General features: G+C 34.5%; 1 protein-coding gene across 1 annotated transcript; it reads left to right on the top strand.

Annotated features, from left to right (window-relative positions):
* The first annotated feature begins 1,504 nt into the window (after nucleotides 1–1,504).
* On the top strand, nucleotides 1,505–2,701 carry LOC107908429 (uncharacterized). The gene is made up of 2 exons (XM_016835595.2): nucleotides 1,505–1,838; nucleotides 1,938–2,701. Exons 1-2 carry the CDS (start codon nucleotides 1,505–1,507, stop codon nucleotides 2,699–2,701), a joined length of 1,098 nt encoding a protein of 365 aa, XP_016691084.2.
* The last annotated feature ends 17,124 nt before the right edge of the window (nucleotides 2,702–19,825 follow it).

Below are 19,825 nucleotides of genomic sequence, written 5' to 3'. Positions count from 1 at the left end.
ACGACCCAGAGATCGAGAAATTGGCACGAGCACGACAAAAAAAGACGAAAGCTCTTAAACGTGCAGGTAAAGCAAAAGTTGAGCTAGGATAAGGGATCCTAGAATCTGACTCGAAAAGTTGAGCCAAGTAATTCGTGTAGAGGCAATTCGACGTGGGAAACAAGTCGAGGTGGTTGAACCTAAGACTGAACCACTTTTTGAAACAAAAGAAGTAAAAGACAACCTCAGTGAACCAGAAAGGATGACAAATTGAACCATTCGTCAACTAGCCATTGCTCCCAACTAGGAAACACCGTTATGCATCAACTATCCAACCGGAGAAACCCGTTTGGAGTTGAAATCAGGCCTGATTCACCTTTTGCCCACTTTTCGAGGCTTGAAGAATAAAAATCCACACACTCACTTAAGAGAATTCCACATAGTCTGCTCAAGCATGAAACCCCAGGGAGTAACCAAAGATGAAATCAAACTTCGGGCATTTCTTTTTACTTTAGTTGATACAGCAAGAGAATGGTTATTTTACTTACCCCCTGGTTCTATTGCAACGTGAGATGACTTATCTCGTGTATTTCTTGACAGATTCTTCCCAGTATCGCGAGCAGCTGAACTTAGGAGAGGTATAGTGGGAATTCGCCAAATGGAGAGTGAATCCTTCTATGACTATTGGGAGCGATACAAAAAACTATGTGCAAGTTGTCCTCAACACGGTTTGACCGAGTAATCACTCCTTCAATATTTTTACGAGGGTCTGCTCCCTATGGAAATGAAGACGATTGACACTGTTAGTGGAGGGGCGCTTGTCAATATGACTCCTCAGAGGGCAAGAAAAATGATATCCACCATGGCGGTAAACTCTCAACAGTATTGGCCGAATTCAGAACCCACGAGACGGGTTAATGGGGTAAACGTTTCATCCTTAGAAGATAAATTGGATAAGCTTACTAATATTGTTCAATCTATGCTTACAGAAAAGAAGAATCAAACCTAACTGTGTGGAATTTGTACTACGTCTGAACATCCGATGGATTTGTGCCCAATCCTTAACGATAATTCAATGGCACATGTTGATGCTATCAGAGGTTTTCGAGGACCTCCACAAAGACACTATGATCCTTTCTCCAATACCTATAATCCCAGGTGGAAGGATCATCCCAACTTGAATTATGGAGCTAATCCCTGATATAATCCATCGTACCAACCGAGACGTCTGCAAACACCACAACAACAACCCAAGCCGAGCATATCTCTAGAAGATATTGTGGAAAGACTTGCCGTCGATGCTGCAAAATATCAACAAAGGACAGACACATCAATACAAGAGTTAACTAATCAAGTTAGTAAACTCTCGATGGCAGTTAATCGTTTGGAGTCTCAAGGTAAACTAACTTCCCAGATAGAGTCGAATCCTCAGCAAAATGTAAGTGCAATAACTCTTCGTAGCAGAAAAGTTTTGGAAACAGTTCCAGATAAAAGTCATGGGCAAGATAAGGAATGAGAAAAATAGATGTCTGATCCAACAGCCAGACCAGAATCAGAAATTCAGAAACCAGTCGTGATGCCACCTCTTTTTCCAGGGAGGCTCGCAAAGGATAAGAAAGAGAATAAGGAAAAAGAAATCCTCGAAACATTCAGGAAGGTGAAGGTAAATATCCTTTTGCTCGACGCTATCAAACAAATCCCTCGTTATGCAAAATTCCTCAAGGAATTGTGTACTAGCAAGAGGAGGTTAATAGGTAACGAAAGAGTAAATGTAGGAGAAAATGTCTCCACAGTATTGAAAAAGAAAGTTCCGCCCAAATACAAGGACCAATATATGTTTGCTATTTCCTATGAGATAGGTAATGTAGGCATTAAGAAAGCCATGTGTGATTTAGGAGCTTCCATTAATGTTATGCCTTATTCTATTTATAAGTTGATTAATGCGGGTCTTTTAAAAGAAACAGGAGTAATAATGCAGTTGGCGGACAGGTCAGTCTTTTATCCCGAAGGATTGCTTGAAGACATCCTTATTAAAGTTAACAAATTAGTTTTTCCTGCAAATTTCTACATTATTAATATGGAGGACGATAATTCAACTAATTCGTCTAACATTTTTCTTGGAAGGCCTTTCCTAAGTACCGCAAGCACAAACATTGACGTTCAGAGTGGAACACTGACAATGGAGTTTGATGACGAAATCGTGAAATTCAATGTCTACGAAGCTATGAGTCATCCTAACTCATTATTAAATATTTCTAGTATCGATAATATAGATTGTTTAACTCAATCTTATTTCGAATATCATGACTATGATGAGTTGGAAACTGTCCTTTGCAGAAGCATTGACATGGATGTTTTAAATCATCTCGAGGAATTAGCAATTATAGAAGAATCGTTGAAAGAAATTGTCAAACACTTGGAGACGCAACCATCATTGACGAACCGAGGTAACCAATTTGAGCTATTACCTTTCCAAACTAAAATGTTGCCCTCGATTTTACAACCACCAACCTTGGAGCTTAAAGAATTGCTGGACCACCTTAAGTACGTCTTTTTGGGAGAGAAAGATACCTTACCGGTGATTGTGTCAAACAAACTAACCAAAGACGAGGAGGAAAGTCTAGTTCGAGTTCTGAGGGATTATAAGAAAGCTATTGGTTGGACAATAGCCGACATAAAAGGGCTAAGTCTATCTACTTGTATGCACAGAATTTCCATCTAAGATAATAGAAAACCAAAGAGAGATGCTCAGAGGCACCTTAATCCACCCATGATGGAGGTAGTAAAGAAGGAGATCCAAAAACTGTTAGATGCTGGAATGATATACCCGTTCTCTAACAGGGATTGGGTTAGCCCGGTTCATATCATTCCCAAGAAAACTGGCGTGACAGTGGTGAAAAACTTGTCAGGAGAGCTAGTCCCTACCCGAGTCCAGAATGGATGGAGGGTTTGCATCGATTACAAAAAGTGGAATGCAACTACCCAGAAAGACCATTTCCAGTTCCCTTCATCGATCAAATGCTCGAGCAATTAGCTGGTAAGATCCATTATTGTTGTCTCGATGGGTACTCAGGATTGTTCCAAATTTCGGTGGCGCTAGAGGATCAAGACAAAACAACTTTCAAATGCCCATTTGGAACGTTCGCGTATAGACGAATGCCGTTTGGACTCTATAATGCTCTGGCCACTTTTCAGAGATACATGGTGAGCATATTCTCCGATTATGTCGAGAAAATCATTGAAGTCTTTATGGATGAATTCACAGTATACGGTAACTCTTTTAACGAATGTCTCGATAATCTTGCTAAGATATTACAAAGATGCCTAGAATTTAATCTTGTTTTAAATTATGAGAAATGTCACTTCATGGTTGACAAATGATTAATTTTGGGTCATATAGTTTCCTTGGAAGGAATTGAGGTCGATAAGGCAAAAATGGATATTATTAACTCGTTACCTTACCCCACATCCGTGAGCAAAGTTTGTTCGTTTCTTGGCCATGTAGGATTTTATAGATGATTCATGAAAGACTTCTCGAAAATCATGCAACCGCTTTGCAGTCTGTTACAAAAGGATAAAAAATTTGAATTTGATCAGACTTGTAAAGACGCATTTAACATGCTGAAGCAGAAATTAGTCTCCGCTCCCATAGTGGAACCACCAAATTAGAACTTCCCGTTCAAAATCATATGTGATCAAGTGACCAAAGTATGGGAGTTGTTCTTGGCCAAAGAATAGGGAAAGAGCCTTATGTTATCTACTATGCTTCGAAGACTTTGGATGCTGCCCAAAGCAATTACACAACCACTAAGAAAGAATTATTAGCTGTTGTGTTTGCCTTAGACAAATTTAGATCTTACTTGTTGGGAACTAAAGTGATTATCTTTTATGATCATGCAGCTTTGAAATATTTAATAGGGAAGAATGAGGTAAAACCTTGACTGATTAGGTGGATTCTGCTCCTACAAGAGTTCGATTTTGAAATCCAGGATAAAAAGGGATGCGAAAACTTAGTAGCTGACCATCTGAGTCGATTGCTGATTCCAGTAGACGACACACCATTGAAAGATAACTTCCCAGATGAAAACTTGTTTTCAGCAAATGCGATTCATCTTTGGTACGCAGACATAGTAAATTATTTCGTTACAGGTACTATTCCTTCAGAATTACCAAGGTCTAAAAAAGATAAGATAAAGAAAGATGCTTGGTATTACATTTGGGACAACCCTTACCTTTGGAAGCATTGCTCCGATCATGTAATTCGATGGTGTGTAGCAGAAACAGAGGTACAGTCTATCTTAACTTTTGTCATTCTTATGCATGTGGAGGACACTTTAGTCCAAAATGCACCGTACATAAAATTATCGAATGTGGACTATTTTGGCCAAACATATTTCGTGATGCCTTTTTATTCTGCAAAACCTGTGAAAGGTGCCAAAAAGTTGGGAACCTTAGTCGTCGAAATGAGATACCCCTTACTCCTATTCATATTTGCGAAATTTTCGATGTGTGGGGCATCGATTTTATGGGTCCTTTCATTTCTTCTTTCGATAATTTTTATAAACTCTTAACTTTTGATTACGTTTCTAAGTGGATAGAGGCAAAAGCCACTCGTAATGATAATGCTAAGACTGTGATTGACTTTATTAAAAGTTTTATCTTTTCCAAGTATGGCACTCCACGAGCATTAATCAGTGATAGAGGAACTCATTTTTGAAATAAGCTCGTAAATGCACTTATGGAGAAATATGGAGTGACTCAGCGGATTGCCATTGCTTACCATCCATAGACAAACGGGCAAGCTAAAGTGTCGAATCGAGAAATCAAATCCATTTTGGAAAAGACTGTTAAACCTAACAGAAAGGACTGAAGTTTGAGACTAAATGACACACTTTGGGCTTATAGGACAACTTACAAGGGACCAATAGGCATATCACCTTACTGACTCGTTTTTGGTAAATCGTGCCATCTTCTTGTCGAATTAGAGCACAAGGCATTTTGGGCAGTTAAGTAGTGTAATATGGAGATGGAGTCTGCAGGAAGGTCTCAGAAATTGGACATCCAAGAACTCGAGGAAATTAAAAATGATGCATTTAAAAATTCTCGAGTTTATAAAGAAAAGACGAAGGCGTTTCATGATAAGTTAATCACTAGAAAGCTGTTTTCAATAGGACAAAAAGTTCTCCTATATAACTCCACCTTAAAAATTTTCGCTGGTAAGCTTCGATCCAAATGGATAGGTCCATTTACTATTACTAATTTATTCTCAAATGGTGCAGTGGAAATTCAAAGCGAAGAAGCCCGGAAGTGCTTTAAGGTGAATGGTCAATTACTGAAACCCTTCTACGAGAATTTTCAAACAAACACAGTTGAGGAGATTGTTCTTGAGGAGCCCAGAACTTGAATAACAGGTCGTCGAGCTAACGACGTTAAACAAAGCGCTATTGGGAGGCAACCCAAAATTTTCCCTTTATGCAAATAAAAATGTTGGAAGGTAAAACGGAAAGTGAAAATGCATGTCGAGGATCGGTTTTGTCTAAGGAAAGACTTGGCACTTAGGAATGTCCATTGTGACTCACCTCTCTTTCTTGGGAACTTACCTGGCACATTTATCACGACTATTTTACTAAATTTCATAATCTTGGTTTTTAATAATTTATTTCTTGAATATTTAAGCATAGCATTAGCGAAGCTATAAAATCGAGAAATAAAAATTACACATTTTAATTTTAATTTATTTTAATTTTTATTTTTATTTTGCAGGTAGACATTCCAAGACAAAATTGAAACCCCCATGTCAGCCCATAAAATTCCTTTAATTTCAGCCAAGGCCCAATCCACCTACCCACCATTTAACACCGTGGACACACCTACGAGGCAACCCTCTAAGACGTTGAAATACATGAGGAGTTTCTTTTTTTCCTTTCCCTACTTACCTTTACTTTTTATCATTTCATTCAATTCAAATTACATTGGGACAATGTAAAATAAGTAGAGGGAAGGGAACATATATTGGTTCTATTTTTCTTATCCGTTGTCGCTGTTTTTGCATGTTTTCCATGAAAGATAAAATTTTTCTTTTGATAAATTGGGATGGTACACTTATGGTTTGACTTATTTAGCTATTTAGTTCTTTACACATAAACCTTTCAATAGCCTAGACTTAGTGGGTAATAAAATTTTTTACATGTCAAATTTTTGTCTTCTCTTCCTAAAAAAAGAAAAAAAGAAAAAAAAGAAAAAATAAATAAAAATACTCCTCTTATACGAATGTTAAGAGTGAAAAATTGGGGTTGTACATTAGGCCGATTAACCAGAATGTGGTGTTTGGGTTGTCATCACATCTCGCATAAAAAGGTTCGTATGACTGTTTAATTTCTTTACACTCACTCCGCTAACAAGCTATCATGAGTAGGGAGGAATAACCCAGTTAGAGACATCTGAATCAAGCAATCGGAACATGGTGCTTGGGTTGTCATCATGTCTCACATAAAAAAAAGTCGAAAATGTCCTAAGTACAAAAATAAATAAAAATAATAAAATGAAAGGTAAGTCTATCAAGCTCGAATAAATTTTGAAATATATTTACATACTTCTTAGGCTAGGTTATTTGAGATGTTAATGTGCTAGGATTAAATTTTTGAATTGTGCAAACCATAGGGGTCAAGTCCTATTTTGGAGGAAATTTTTCCTTTTGCAGATACATGCTTAATGCTCGAGGACTAGCATTAAATAAGTATGGGGGATTTGATTAAATGCAAAAAGTGCATATTTTATGTAATTTAATTGGTCAATTTATGAGAATACAACACTGATTTTCTCTATTTTATATTGAATTTTGTACAAGGGTGCAATTTGGGGTCAAAAGAGAAAAAGGAGAAGCAATTGCGCTAGATTGAAGAAATGAGCAAAGAAGGCGAGCCAAAATAGAATTTTTCCAAGATGTAATTAGCTGAAATTTTATTTTGACTTAGTGGGAGATTATGTAGGGATTTTGATATGATAGGAATATTTTTCCTTAATTTTCTATGGCTAGTGGCCTTTAATTAGGCAAATTTGTTCAAGGCTACTAGTATAAATAGGGGCTACTATGTTCATTCATTCATCAAGTTTTTCACCAAGCTTTCATCTTTGGAATGCGATCTTTCTTTCCTTTTCACGAAAATTATTTGTTGTCTTTGGTTTCTTTACTTTCAATTTATTAATTTCTAGCTTGTCACCAATTACACTACTTACATTTTCTTTTTCATTTATCCAACCTTCCCCAATTATGCCCAACTCCAATATGCCTCAAACTTTAGCCAACTAAACCCCTTTCAACTTTAAGTCGGTGTTAACCTCATCAAAGACCCGTGAGTTACGAACCCGAGCAATTTAACTCCTGATTTTCAGTATTTATTATTTCTCCGGATTAAGAGCATGACTTCGTCAACTCACAAAGTCAAATCAACACTAAGCCAAAAAAGACGTCGTTTGAGTTAGTGTGGTTAGACGTACAGTTGGAATTTCGAAAGGATTGATTGTCTAATCGGTTTTTCGTGAACACATTGGCGTGCCAAGTGGTGATTGTTGTTTGGTTCCGTCAATTGAAGTAGTAACCGGATTTCAATGTCTCACGCGGTTGAGGGCATTAGTTTGAGCTTGGCTCTTCTAGAACGCAAAGCTGCTGGAGTTCTAAATCATGAATGTTTCGTAGGTTGTTCGATCGACAAAGGTTAGTTATTTGACGTTCCGTAACTAATTTACACAAGGAAGAGTTGGTGTCCGAGGCGTCCTTGGTAGCTATAACTAGCTTATTGGAAAAGAGGAGTTCATCTATGTTCGAGGATCTGTTCAAAGACGGAAAAACCCGTGCCTGAAGTTGAGCTAAGTTTAATTAGTTTTTCTTCAGATTTATTTAACTGTTTTTATTATTTTGTTTTCAGCTTTTACTTTTTACGCATTTTTTCTATTTATTTCAGGTTTCAAATTTTATCCCCCCGAACTTCTTGGGCACGAGAATTGCCCCGACATAAATATGGTCAAGAGAATAACAATTTACAGCAAACCAAGTCTCTGAGGGATTGACCCTACTCCCTATACTGCTTAAATTTGCAAATTAGGCGTAGGATTATATTGGTGGAATCGAAAACCATCATTATCGAATAGGATTAATTTATGTAATTCATAAATAATTCCTTCGATATGCTTAAGAGATTATCCATTTCCTATTACAACATCAATATCACAAGTCAAAGAGTTCAATAATGAAACATCAAACATTCATTTATATCAAGGAACATATATTGGAAGGAAATCCATATACATAACATTCGTCACATCTCTAATACGAAACATCCATACATTCAAAGTTTTTATGTTAAAACTTTCCATTCCATCTATTATAGTTTCATAACATTTTATATAATTAAGTTCATTCGTTTGAGTCTTTATCAACCGTTGAACCAAATGAAACAACATCGGATACACAGGAACTATGCTCACACAAAGTGTGCTTGTACATGTAATTGAAACCTTTTTTGTAATACTCACACAAGCTGTGAAATGGGCTTGCTCACACGAGCTGTGGGTTGAGATTTTAAGCTACACGATGATGCTCACACGAAATGTGGGGAATCTGCAACAAATGCAGGACCTCAACCATCGGTAGGACATCCAAGACTAGCACCTAAAACCTTATAACCCTTAATGACATGTCATTTGTATCCTAGGTATTCACAAGGTTCAAATGGGACACATTACAACTTTTGATTCCTTTTTCAATATAACATTTCACATACATATTCTTGAAATTTACATTTTCCACATTTCGAAAATTGATCACCGTAATCATTTAATCTCATTAAGCATATAACACATAATACTCATTTAAGATATAACTAACATTATTATTCATTAAAATTTAAACAAATCCGTAAATAATGAATTAACCATTATACAAACTTACCTCGACTACAATGGTTATAAAAAAAAGTCGATGATTAATCCAAAACCTTAGCTTTTCCTCAATTCAAATCCGATTGATTTGTTTCTTGACCTAGATAATAATTTTCATTCAATTAAACCACTCAAATAACTTAATATAATTAATTCAACTTATAAACCTTATCAATGGGATACTTACGAATTTAACCCCAATATTTTACCTTTTATGTAATTTAGTCCCTAAACGTGAAACTTGCAATTTAACCACTTTTAATTTAAATTCATGCTAGCCAATTTTCCCTTAGTCTTATAATAGCCCATACGTTTCCTCATTTCACGCAATTTACATTGAATTTTACTATTTCAACAATTTAATTCCTAAACATTAAAATCATCAAAAATCACTTAACAAAATACTTATATTTAACTACCAACTTCAATAATCTATCAATTAAAATAAAAAACCTTAAAATCATTAATTTTAAGTCCCTAGAGTTTTAACAATTTTACGAATTGACCCTCGGACTAGCTAGATTAAGCTAAAACGATCACAAAAATAATAAAAAATTAAAAACGGGATCAAAATCATACCATGCAAGCCAACAATGCTTGATCGAATGCCTCCTTCTTCTCTAATGGCTTTTGGTTGTGAATTTTTTTGAAGAAGAAGATGACAACATTTGTTTTTGTTTTGTTTATGTTATTAATTTATTAAATTACCATCTTATCCTTTAAAAACTAATTAAATTTCATGAAAATTACCATCAAAATTGTCCAATTTAATGATAAATGGTACATTTTCAATTTAAGTCTCCTTATTAATCCTTCCCTAGCCATCTGACACCATTATCTAATAGTAACTTACTTTTTTTTACTTTTACGATTTAGTCCTTTTCGTTTAATTAACTATTTAAATATTAAATTTTTTTAACCAAATTTTATATGACCCTAATAATACTTCGTAAATATTATTAAATGTTTATAGGCTCAGTTTAAAGTAACGAGGTCTCGATACATCATTTTCTAAAACCACTTGACTTTAGGGACATACCACTTAAATCTAATTATTCTTTCAGTTAACAAAAAATATTAAATTAAATTTCCACTTAATTCTATATTTGACTCGTAAATATTAAATAATAATATTTATGGACTCACTCGTCAGATTTGTGGCCCCAAAACCATCATTTCTGACATCACTGAAAAATGAGTTGTTATAACTTTCGAAAATTATGTCCCTGTTTAAAATTTTAAGTTTTCTTTTTCAATTTTATAAATTTTACCTCTAAGTCCCTTCAAACAGGTTTCAAATGCAACCAAACCTATCACAACCAGGTTTGGCGAATCGGTTCGATTCAAGAGACTACGTTGGCGAAAACCGCCTAAGTTGCGAGACGTAGACCAGATAAGGTTGGTAACTTCGTGGCGATGCGCTTAGTAAAACTTCGCCAAAACTGCGAAGTTCCAATTCGCGGATGGTGAGTTCGTGATGGAGATGAGAACTTTATTAGGTGGACCTTTCCACCAATAAGTCTGCCACCCGTGTTTTTGTGTCATTGTTGATGTAAGTATAGTAGTTAGTGGGACACATTTAAGTTATCTATCATCCTAGTGGAGGTAACATGTTCGTAATTAGGACGCCTGCAGAGCCTAGTAGGATATGATTAACTAGTAGAAGTGTGTGAGAATAAGTAATGATTAGAGTAAATCCTATGTGGGATTTAGATGTGAGTTATCTATTAATAGGATAGTCTGATAGTGGAAAAAAGATTTTTTGTTTCAGATTCTTTACTAGAATTTGTTGTTATTGAAGAAAAATCATGAGAGTTCTTCGTTGTTAACGAATGTGTTGTCTGTTAAGCTTAGAAAAGTTTCTATGCTAATCGTTTGCTGGTAAATTCTTAAACCTTTCTTTAAATTTTACCAAATAAATGGAAGCTAATGTAAGAGAGATTCAATAGGATTTCTTTAAATACTGGATAGGAAGTAAGCTTCTACCTAGAAACTATTTGTATGTCTATAAATTCTTGACATTGCATAAAGTTTTGGTTATTTTTTATTATTAAAGAGGTATTTTTATTGTTTTAGCCAAATAAATTGGAAAAGGACCCAATAATAAAAGGAATGAACCAGTAGAGTAAACAAAGCATGTATATTGTAGCGAAAAAAGAAGTAAAAAAAGAAGATATCGATAAATTCAATGAATTTTGAAGGGCAGGAAATAGAAAGTAGTACCCCTCCACTACTGAACAGCACTGCACCTTCTACAAGCCGAGGAGTTATGGGAACAAAGTCTTAGAATGCCCTAATGGAAATGATGGGATATGTTATGGGACAGTGGTTTGACCATTACATGGGAGCTATCCCAACCTCGTCCTATAGACGCCGTGATGAGTTGTGAGACCCAAGGAAATTGTGAGGATAGTAGAGGTTGCACGAATAGTAAACCTTTCACCTCCAGCCTTAGTTATAGTGGTGTCTAAAGGAGACCCTATGGAGGTCATCCGTAAACGTGGTGCCAAAGAGTTTCGAGGCAGTAAAGAGGATGATCCAATTGTGGTAGAAAACTAACTTTCTAGAGTCTGTCGGATAGTTGAAGAGCTGCAGTGCTCCCTAGCCGAGAGTTTAAGATACGCCATCTCTCTACTTGAGGATGATGTGTATTAATGGTGGGCCATGGTATCCAGCATCGTCCTAAGAGAGTAGGTGCATTAGGACTTTTTCCTAAAGAAGGTCAGGAAAAAGTTCATTAATAGACTCTTCATTGAACAAATGAAGAAAGACTTCTTGGAGCTCAAAAAAGGATGAATGATAGTGTTTGAGTATGAGAAGGAGTTTATCAGGTTAAGTAAGTATGCTAAGGAGTGTGGAAAATGTTCTCAATATAAAATTGTTCTCTCATATAAAATCAAAAGCTTACAAACTATTTATAGGCTATAGTTTACCATTTAAAACAACAAAAATTGAAAATATTAAAATCTAATAATAACCATAAACCAATGACTCTTGACCTTTCATTTTCCTAAACAAAAAACTACTAATTTAAACCCATTAAAAAACAATATAACTCTTGACCTTTCAACTCTTGACCTTTCACTTACATGACTCTTAACTTTCATTTAAGTTTATTTAACAAGGAGTTGGTCCCAGATGAAGAGGGTTTGTGTGTTAGGTTTGAAGGAGGTTTAAATAAGGAATTGAGGGTATTGTTGTCTGCCCTCAAGATCAGGGATTTCGTTGCCTTATCTAAAAGGCTCAAACGATTGAAGCTATCATTCAAGATACAAATGAGGTCAGGGAAAGAGAAACAAACAAGCACAAAGCTTTAAGCTTAGTGTCTAATGTTGGGTTCAAGAGACCCATAAATGTAAAAAGACATTTTGCTGCTTCAGCAAGGGACTCACAAACTATGGGTTTCCACCGAGAACGGAGTGTATGCCAAGCAACTTTTATGGCTCGTACTGAAGGAACCCAGATAATAAAGATTCATGTATGTAATAGTTGCGGTAAGAACCATACTGGTGTATGTTTGAGGGCTACCATGAGATGTTATAATTGTGGGGCCTAGGATCATTACAAGAAGGATTCTCCCATAAGAGGAGCAAATACTGAGCAATCTGTTCAAGTAATTAGGGAGTCCCAACCTAAGGTGAAAATTGGAATGGTGTCGAAGTCAAGATCAATCTAAGGAGACCTGATAAGAAATCCAGTTATGTTTAGCCCAAAATCTTCAGCAAAGGTATATGTCATGTAGGAAAAAGAGGATGTCAAAGCCCACGACGTCATTATGGGTAGATTCTCTTTATTTGACACATGCATATATGCATTAATAGACACTGGGTTTACTCATTCTTACATTTGTGATAAGTTTGTAGTTGAGAGGAGTCTTAAAGTTGTCCCTAGTGAGGTCAGGATGATAGTCACAAATCCTTTAGGCTAGAGTATTGTAGTGAATAGAGTGGTAAAAGACTATTCATTGAGATTTGACACCCTTAACCTGTATCCGTCGTCAGATTTAGGGTTACAAGGCATTACCGTTAAAAAAAACCTTTCAATTAAATTATACACAAATTTTAATAACTCAATCACGAGAAGTTTTTAAATTCAAATAGTAACTAGCAGCCAATATTAATAATCACATTCGCACAAATGGATCACTTAACTAACAAAAATCCAACCATGCTTTACTACTTATAATACATAAACAATTCATGCTTTAAAAAAAATTTTAAACACATCAATACTATTTATTTAATCATCTACTTGACTCAACTAATATACATTATTTCACAAGTCAAATTCGGCAACTTATATCCCTATATAAATCAATCTTAATAACATAAAATCATAAGCAATGAATATTCATATACGAATCAATATCAATATTACACATAATTAAATAATTATCCACATGATTAAACTACCATTGTTAACTATCCACAACCAAAACACATCAATGTTTAATCCAATTAACTCACAAAAACCAAATTCAACCCATATGTTATAAAGATATAATAATCATACATGTGTACCATTTAATCTACTAACCAAACATATCTTAATATTATAAAACATTATATCATAATACATATATATAATAATCCCATTAGCCTTTAACTTGTGGATAAATAATAAGCCATTTGAACACCTAAATAAACATCGATTATATATTACTTCCATATACTCAACTTACATCAACGCATTCATTATATACATTTACCCATTTATGCATAATTAAACCACAATTACCATATCAATTCAAAACATTAATTAATATCAATATAAATTATTTATGAGCTTGTTACATGTACATATAAATTTAAGTTGAACCATACCACACGGCAAAATGGAAAAAAAATTATACGAATACATACAAGCATTTCTAAATGATCAAATTTCAATTGTAAAACTAACCAATTCATGCACTACCCACTTAACTATCCTTTACCATTTTTCTAAGTTTAATAGTCAAATTTAAACATGCCAACTTTCAAGACTATATCATCATGCATATATCAAATACGTCATATACCTATAATATATATTGCTTTCGAAATAGACTTAAACCCTAACTAAATTACACAACCATTACCAATGTACCAAATGCATCACATGTATATTTATACCATCATCGAAATTTGCATAAACTTAGGCATCATATCTAGCCATTTTCGCATGGCTTACTATTTATAAATTCAAAACTAACCCAAACACAAGCTAGCCTATACAAGCCATGAGAGTAAAGTTCAACTTTTAAAAATACCAAAATAGCGATTGATAGTATGACTGATTACTCTGACGATCCCCGAGCTCATAACTTGATCAATAAAACAATGAATAAACAGACGCACAGTAAGCTTGAATAGCTTAGTAAGTCATAAGCAAATAAATCATTAAAAAAACATTTATAATATAATTTAACTAAGCCGAATCAAGCAACCCTTATTCACATATACATTTATCATAGTATCCAATTCGTATAACTTCACAAATATATATTAGCAATTAAACATCACTTGGCCGAATGCACTATACTCATAAGCACACTTAACTCTCACTTTTAAAATTTCACAAATACCTTATTTGGCTGAATATGAGCATTCATATAAATACATATTATTCTCTATATAACATACATAATTTATATAATCATTTCAAATACTAAGCTTACCTTATTTTCATTAACATTGAACTTAGCACTTACCTAACCTTTTTAGCTCGATTTCACATTCAATCACAACATAATAAAGCCTATTGAACCAATCAGAACTGAATAGGATGCTCGAATAATCATGTTTATCGTACAATACCAACGTCCCCCACGTGGTATTACATGTAATCACATAGCGATGTCGCTGCCCACACAGGGTCTTACTCGCAATTATAAATTGATGCCACTGTCCCACATAGGGTCTTACACAATAACACTTATCGGAATTCCTTTGGTTCACTCAAGACTTTCGTATGTCGTATTTCGATCAAATCCAAATTATACATATTGTTTCTATATACATATACCTTCGGCTATCCCATATAAATACACATAAATTCTATTCAACATTTAAAATTCACAAATATTTAAATTTAACAACTTTTATGTGCTTATAGACTTACCTCAAACGAAGACGAACGAACCGAGACGACTATTCAACAACTTTAGATTTCCCTCGATCCAATTCTGTTTTCCCTTTTTCTTGATCTAAATTAGTAACATTTAAACTTATTTAATCACATATTCAATTAAATTCATCCAAAAACAAATATATATATAGGTAAATTACACTTTTGCCCTTGACATTTCACATTTTCACAAATTAGTCACTATTTCACAAAATACAAAATAAACAAAATTTCATCACACCATATTTAGTCGAATATTCACTAAGCTTATATAAGTCCTCACGTTTCATTTATTTCACATTTTAGTCCCTCAATTTATTATTTTCACAATTTATCCCAAATTACTCAAATTCACCAAAAATTCAAATACAAAACATATGAGCATTCATATAAATACATATTATTCTCTATATAACATACATAATTTATATAATCATTTCAAATACTAAGCTTACCTTATTTTCATTAACATTTAACTTAGCACTTACCTGACCTTTTTAGCTCGATTTCACATTCAATCACAACATATTAATGCCAATTGAACCAATCAAAACTGAATAGGATGCTCGAATAATCATGTTTATTGTACAATACCAACGTCTCACACTTGGTCTTACATATAATCACATAGCGATGTCGTTGTCCCACACAGGGTCTTACTTGAAATTATAAATTGATGTCACTGTCCCACATAGGGCCTTACACAATAACACTTATCGAAATTCCTTTGGTTAACACAGGACTTTCGTGCGTCGTATTTCGATCAAATCTAAATTATACACATTGTTTCTATATACATATAATTTCGGCTATCCCATATAAATACACATAAATTCAATTCAGCATTTAAAATTCACAAATATTTAAATTTAACAACTTTTATGTGCTTATAGACTTACCTCGGACGAAGACGAACAAACCGGGATGACTGTTCAACAACTTTAGATTTCCCCCGATCCAATTCTGTTTTCCCCTTTTCTTGATCTAAATTAGTAACATTTAAACTTATTTAATCACATATTCAATTAAATTCAACCAAAAACACATATATAGGCAAATTACACTTTTTCCCCTAACATTTCACATTTTTACAAATTAGTCATTATTTCACAAAATACAAAATAAACATAATTTCATCACACCATACTTGGCCGAATATTCACTAAGCTTATATAAGTCCTCACATTTCATTTATTTTACATTTTAGTCCCTCAATTTATTATTTTCATAATTTATCCCAAATTACTCAAATTCACCAAAAATTCAAATACAAAACATATTAATCTAACAGCATAGATTTATTTTCTATCATAAAAGACAAGATTCATCAAGCTTTCAACAATGACAAAACACAAAATCATCATCAAATTCAAAAATTGAAACATGGGCTTGCTAGTTTACATAGCAACAATCTCAAAAACATAAAAAGCATTAAAAACTAAGCTAAATACATACCTTAATTGAACTTAGACAAGGTCGAACCTAATAACTCTCTTTCTTCTTTCAACATTATACTAAGATGAACACAATTGCATGGCTATTTTATGTTTGTTTTTATTTAATTACATATTATTATACTTTTTACCATTTTAACCTTATTAACATAATATAAAAATTCACCTAACCATGTGCAATATTGTCCACCACTAATATAAATGGTATAATTGGCATGCAAGTGCCCCACATTTTCATTTAATAGCCATTAAACACCTTTAACAATTAGAAAGCCATTTTTACATTATACGCGATTTAGTCCTTTTATTAAATCGGGCATCCAAATGATGAAATTTTTAAACGAAAATTTAGCACACATAAATTCACACATAATAAAATTAGAAAATATTTTTTAAAATACTTTTTTACTCAGATTCGTGGTCCCAAAACCACCATTTTGAATAGGGCCAAAATCGGGCTGTTACATGGCAGACATGCTTTCTTGGCGGATTTAATGCTTCTAAGTATTCATGAGTTTGATGATATTTGTGGTTTGGATTGGCTAACAAGACATAACGCAATGGTCGAGTACAAGTCTAGAGGGGTCTGGTTAGTATCTGCGGATGGCAATAAGGTATTTGTCTCAAAAGTAGAACGTGATATGAGAAATAGTTTAGTTTATGCTATTTGAGCACAGAAAGTGATTGTTAATGGTGAAGATTCTCACTTAGCATATATATGAGATTCTAAAATGGTGAGGGAAGACTTTGGACGGGTACCAGTTGTGAATAGATTTTTGGATGTCTTTCTAGAGGAATTACCAAGGATTCTACCAAACAGAGATGTGGAGTTCTCTATTGATGTAACATCAGGGATTGCCCCCATATCAAGTACGCCATATATAATGGCTCCAGTAGAACTGAAAGAGTTGAAAGCTCTTTTGTAAAAACTATTGGATAAAGGGTTCATCCGACCAAGTGTATCGCTTTGGGGTGTGCTAATACTATTTGTAAAAAAGAAGGATGAGACCTTCTGTTTGTGTATTGATTACAAGCAGCTGAATAAGGTGAATATTAAGAACAAGTATTTATTGCCCTGAATTAAGGACTTGTTCGATCAACTAAGTGGAGCTAGGGTTCTCAAATATTGATATAAGGTAAGGGTATTATCAGGTGAAGATAAAAGGGGATGATATTTTTAAGACTGCATTCTACACGCGCTATGGTCACTATGAATTTTTAGTGATGCCTTCCGGCCTAACTAATGTGCCAACAGTATTTATGGATCTAATGAACAGAGTATTTCAACCCTACCTCAATCGTTGCATTGTTGTCTTCATTTATGACTTTTTGCTATACTCAAAGAGTAAGGTAGAGCACGAAGAACACTTGCAGATAGTTTTAAATTTCTCCGAGAGAACAAACTGTATGGAAAATTTAGCAACTATGAATTTGGGCTAAAAGAGGTTCACTTCTTAGGGCATGTTATCTTCACGAAGAGAATCAAGGTAGATCTCGAGAAGATTTAGGCTCTTCTCAAATAGAATTTGCCAAAGAGCATTACTAAGGTACGCAGTTTCCTTGGTCTTATGGGATATTATAAGAGGTTTGTAAAGGGGTTCTCAATGATTGCAACGCCTTTGACACGGTTATTGAAGAAAGATGAGAAGTTTCTCTAGTCTGAAGAATGTTAGCATAGTTTTAATGAGCTAAAGAATGCGGTGATTGAAGCTCCAATATTGAGTTAGCTAGAATCAATGGTAGAATATGGCGTGTTCACTAACACGTCTTTGAATGGGTTAGCATGTTTTCTTAAGCAGAGGAGAAAGGTGATCACTTATACATCATACTAGCTTAAGCCTCATAAGAATAATTACCCAGCTCATGATTTGGAACTCGCCACAGTGGTGTTGGCTTTAAAGATTTGGAGACACTATCTCTATGGAGAAAAGTGTCATATATTTTTAGATCATAAAAGCTTGAAGTATTTGTTCACTCAAAAGGAGCTGAACCTACGGCAATGAAGATGGATCAAGCTATTAAAAGATTATAATTTTACCATCAAATAACATCTAGACAAGGCTAATGTAGTGGTTGACGCATTGAGTAGGAAAATCATATCAACTCTAGCTTCTCTAATAGTAAGTGTGTCTAGCTAATGATGGGTCAATTCTTGTTAAATTAAAGGCGTGACAAGTTTTCATTTCTCAAATATTGGAGTCACAACTTAAGGATACGAGATGCATTGAAATCAGGGAACGCATAAAGTCTGATGGTGCTAAAAATTTCAGCTTAGAAAGTGAAGAAGAGTTGCGCTTTATGGGAAGACTATATATTCCCAACGAAAAAGGTATAAGGCAAGAGATCATGAAGTAAGCTCACCAATGACCCTACTTACTCCACCTAAGAAGTGTAAAAATGTATCGGGATTTGAAGACTTGTTTTGGTGGTTAGGAATAAAGAGAGAAATATCAGAATTTGTGATGAAATGCTTAACCTTCCAAAGGGTCAAGGCTGAACATCAGGTTCTTTTGAGTAAGTTTTGTTTATTAGAGATCCCAAAATGGAAATGGAGATCCCAGAATGGAAATGGGATAGAATTACGATGGATTTTTTTTAGGCTTGCTACTCAGTGCATCCAAGAAGAATTTTATTTGGGAGATCATGGATCGATTAACGAAGTCAGCACACTTTGTGGTCGTGCGTATGAACTACTCATCGGAGAAGCTAGCAAAGTTGTACATATTAGAAATAGTTCACTTGCATGGTATACCTTCATCAATTGTGTCTGACCATAACCCTGGATTCACATCCATATTTTGAAAGCAGTTGTAGACATCTCTAGGAACCAAGCTTCGGTTCAGCACCGCCTTCCATCCATAAACTAATGGGCAATCAGCTGATCCATGTGTTGGAAGATATGTGCAGAAGTTGCATAATCGATTTTGGGTTGAATTGGGAAAAGTAACTACCTCTTGCAAAGTTTGCATATAACAACAGTTATCACGCCGGTTTAGGCATGTCACCTTTTAAGGCATTGTATAGAAGAAAGTGTTGATCACCAATATGCTGGATAAAGCTTAGTAATAAAAAGCTAGTTAACCCAGATCTAATCCGTGAAACAGAAGAAAAGTAATGGTTATCAAGAACCACTTAAAGTTTACCCAAGACTGCCAGAAAGCATACACAGACAAAAGAAGAAAGGATGTATCTTATGAAGTTGGTAACGAAATGTTTCTTAAGGTCTCACCTTGGAAAAGATCATTCGCTTTGGGTTGAAAGGGAAACTTAGCCTAATATTTATCGGACCTACTGAAGTTTTGGAGCGCATAGATCTTACAAGGAAAAACCTATATGTATCTTGGATA

Source organism: Gossypium hirsutum, chromosome D08, assembly GCF_007990345.1.
Source record: "Gossypium hirsutum isolate 1008001.06 chromosome D08, Gossypium_hirsutum_v2.1, whole genome shotgun sequence".
Lineage (NCBI taxonomy): Eukaryota > Viridiplantae > Streptophyta > Magnoliopsida > Malvales > Malvaceae > Gossypium > Gossypium hirsutum.
This window is presented reverse-complemented; position numbering and strand designations above follow the sequence as displayed.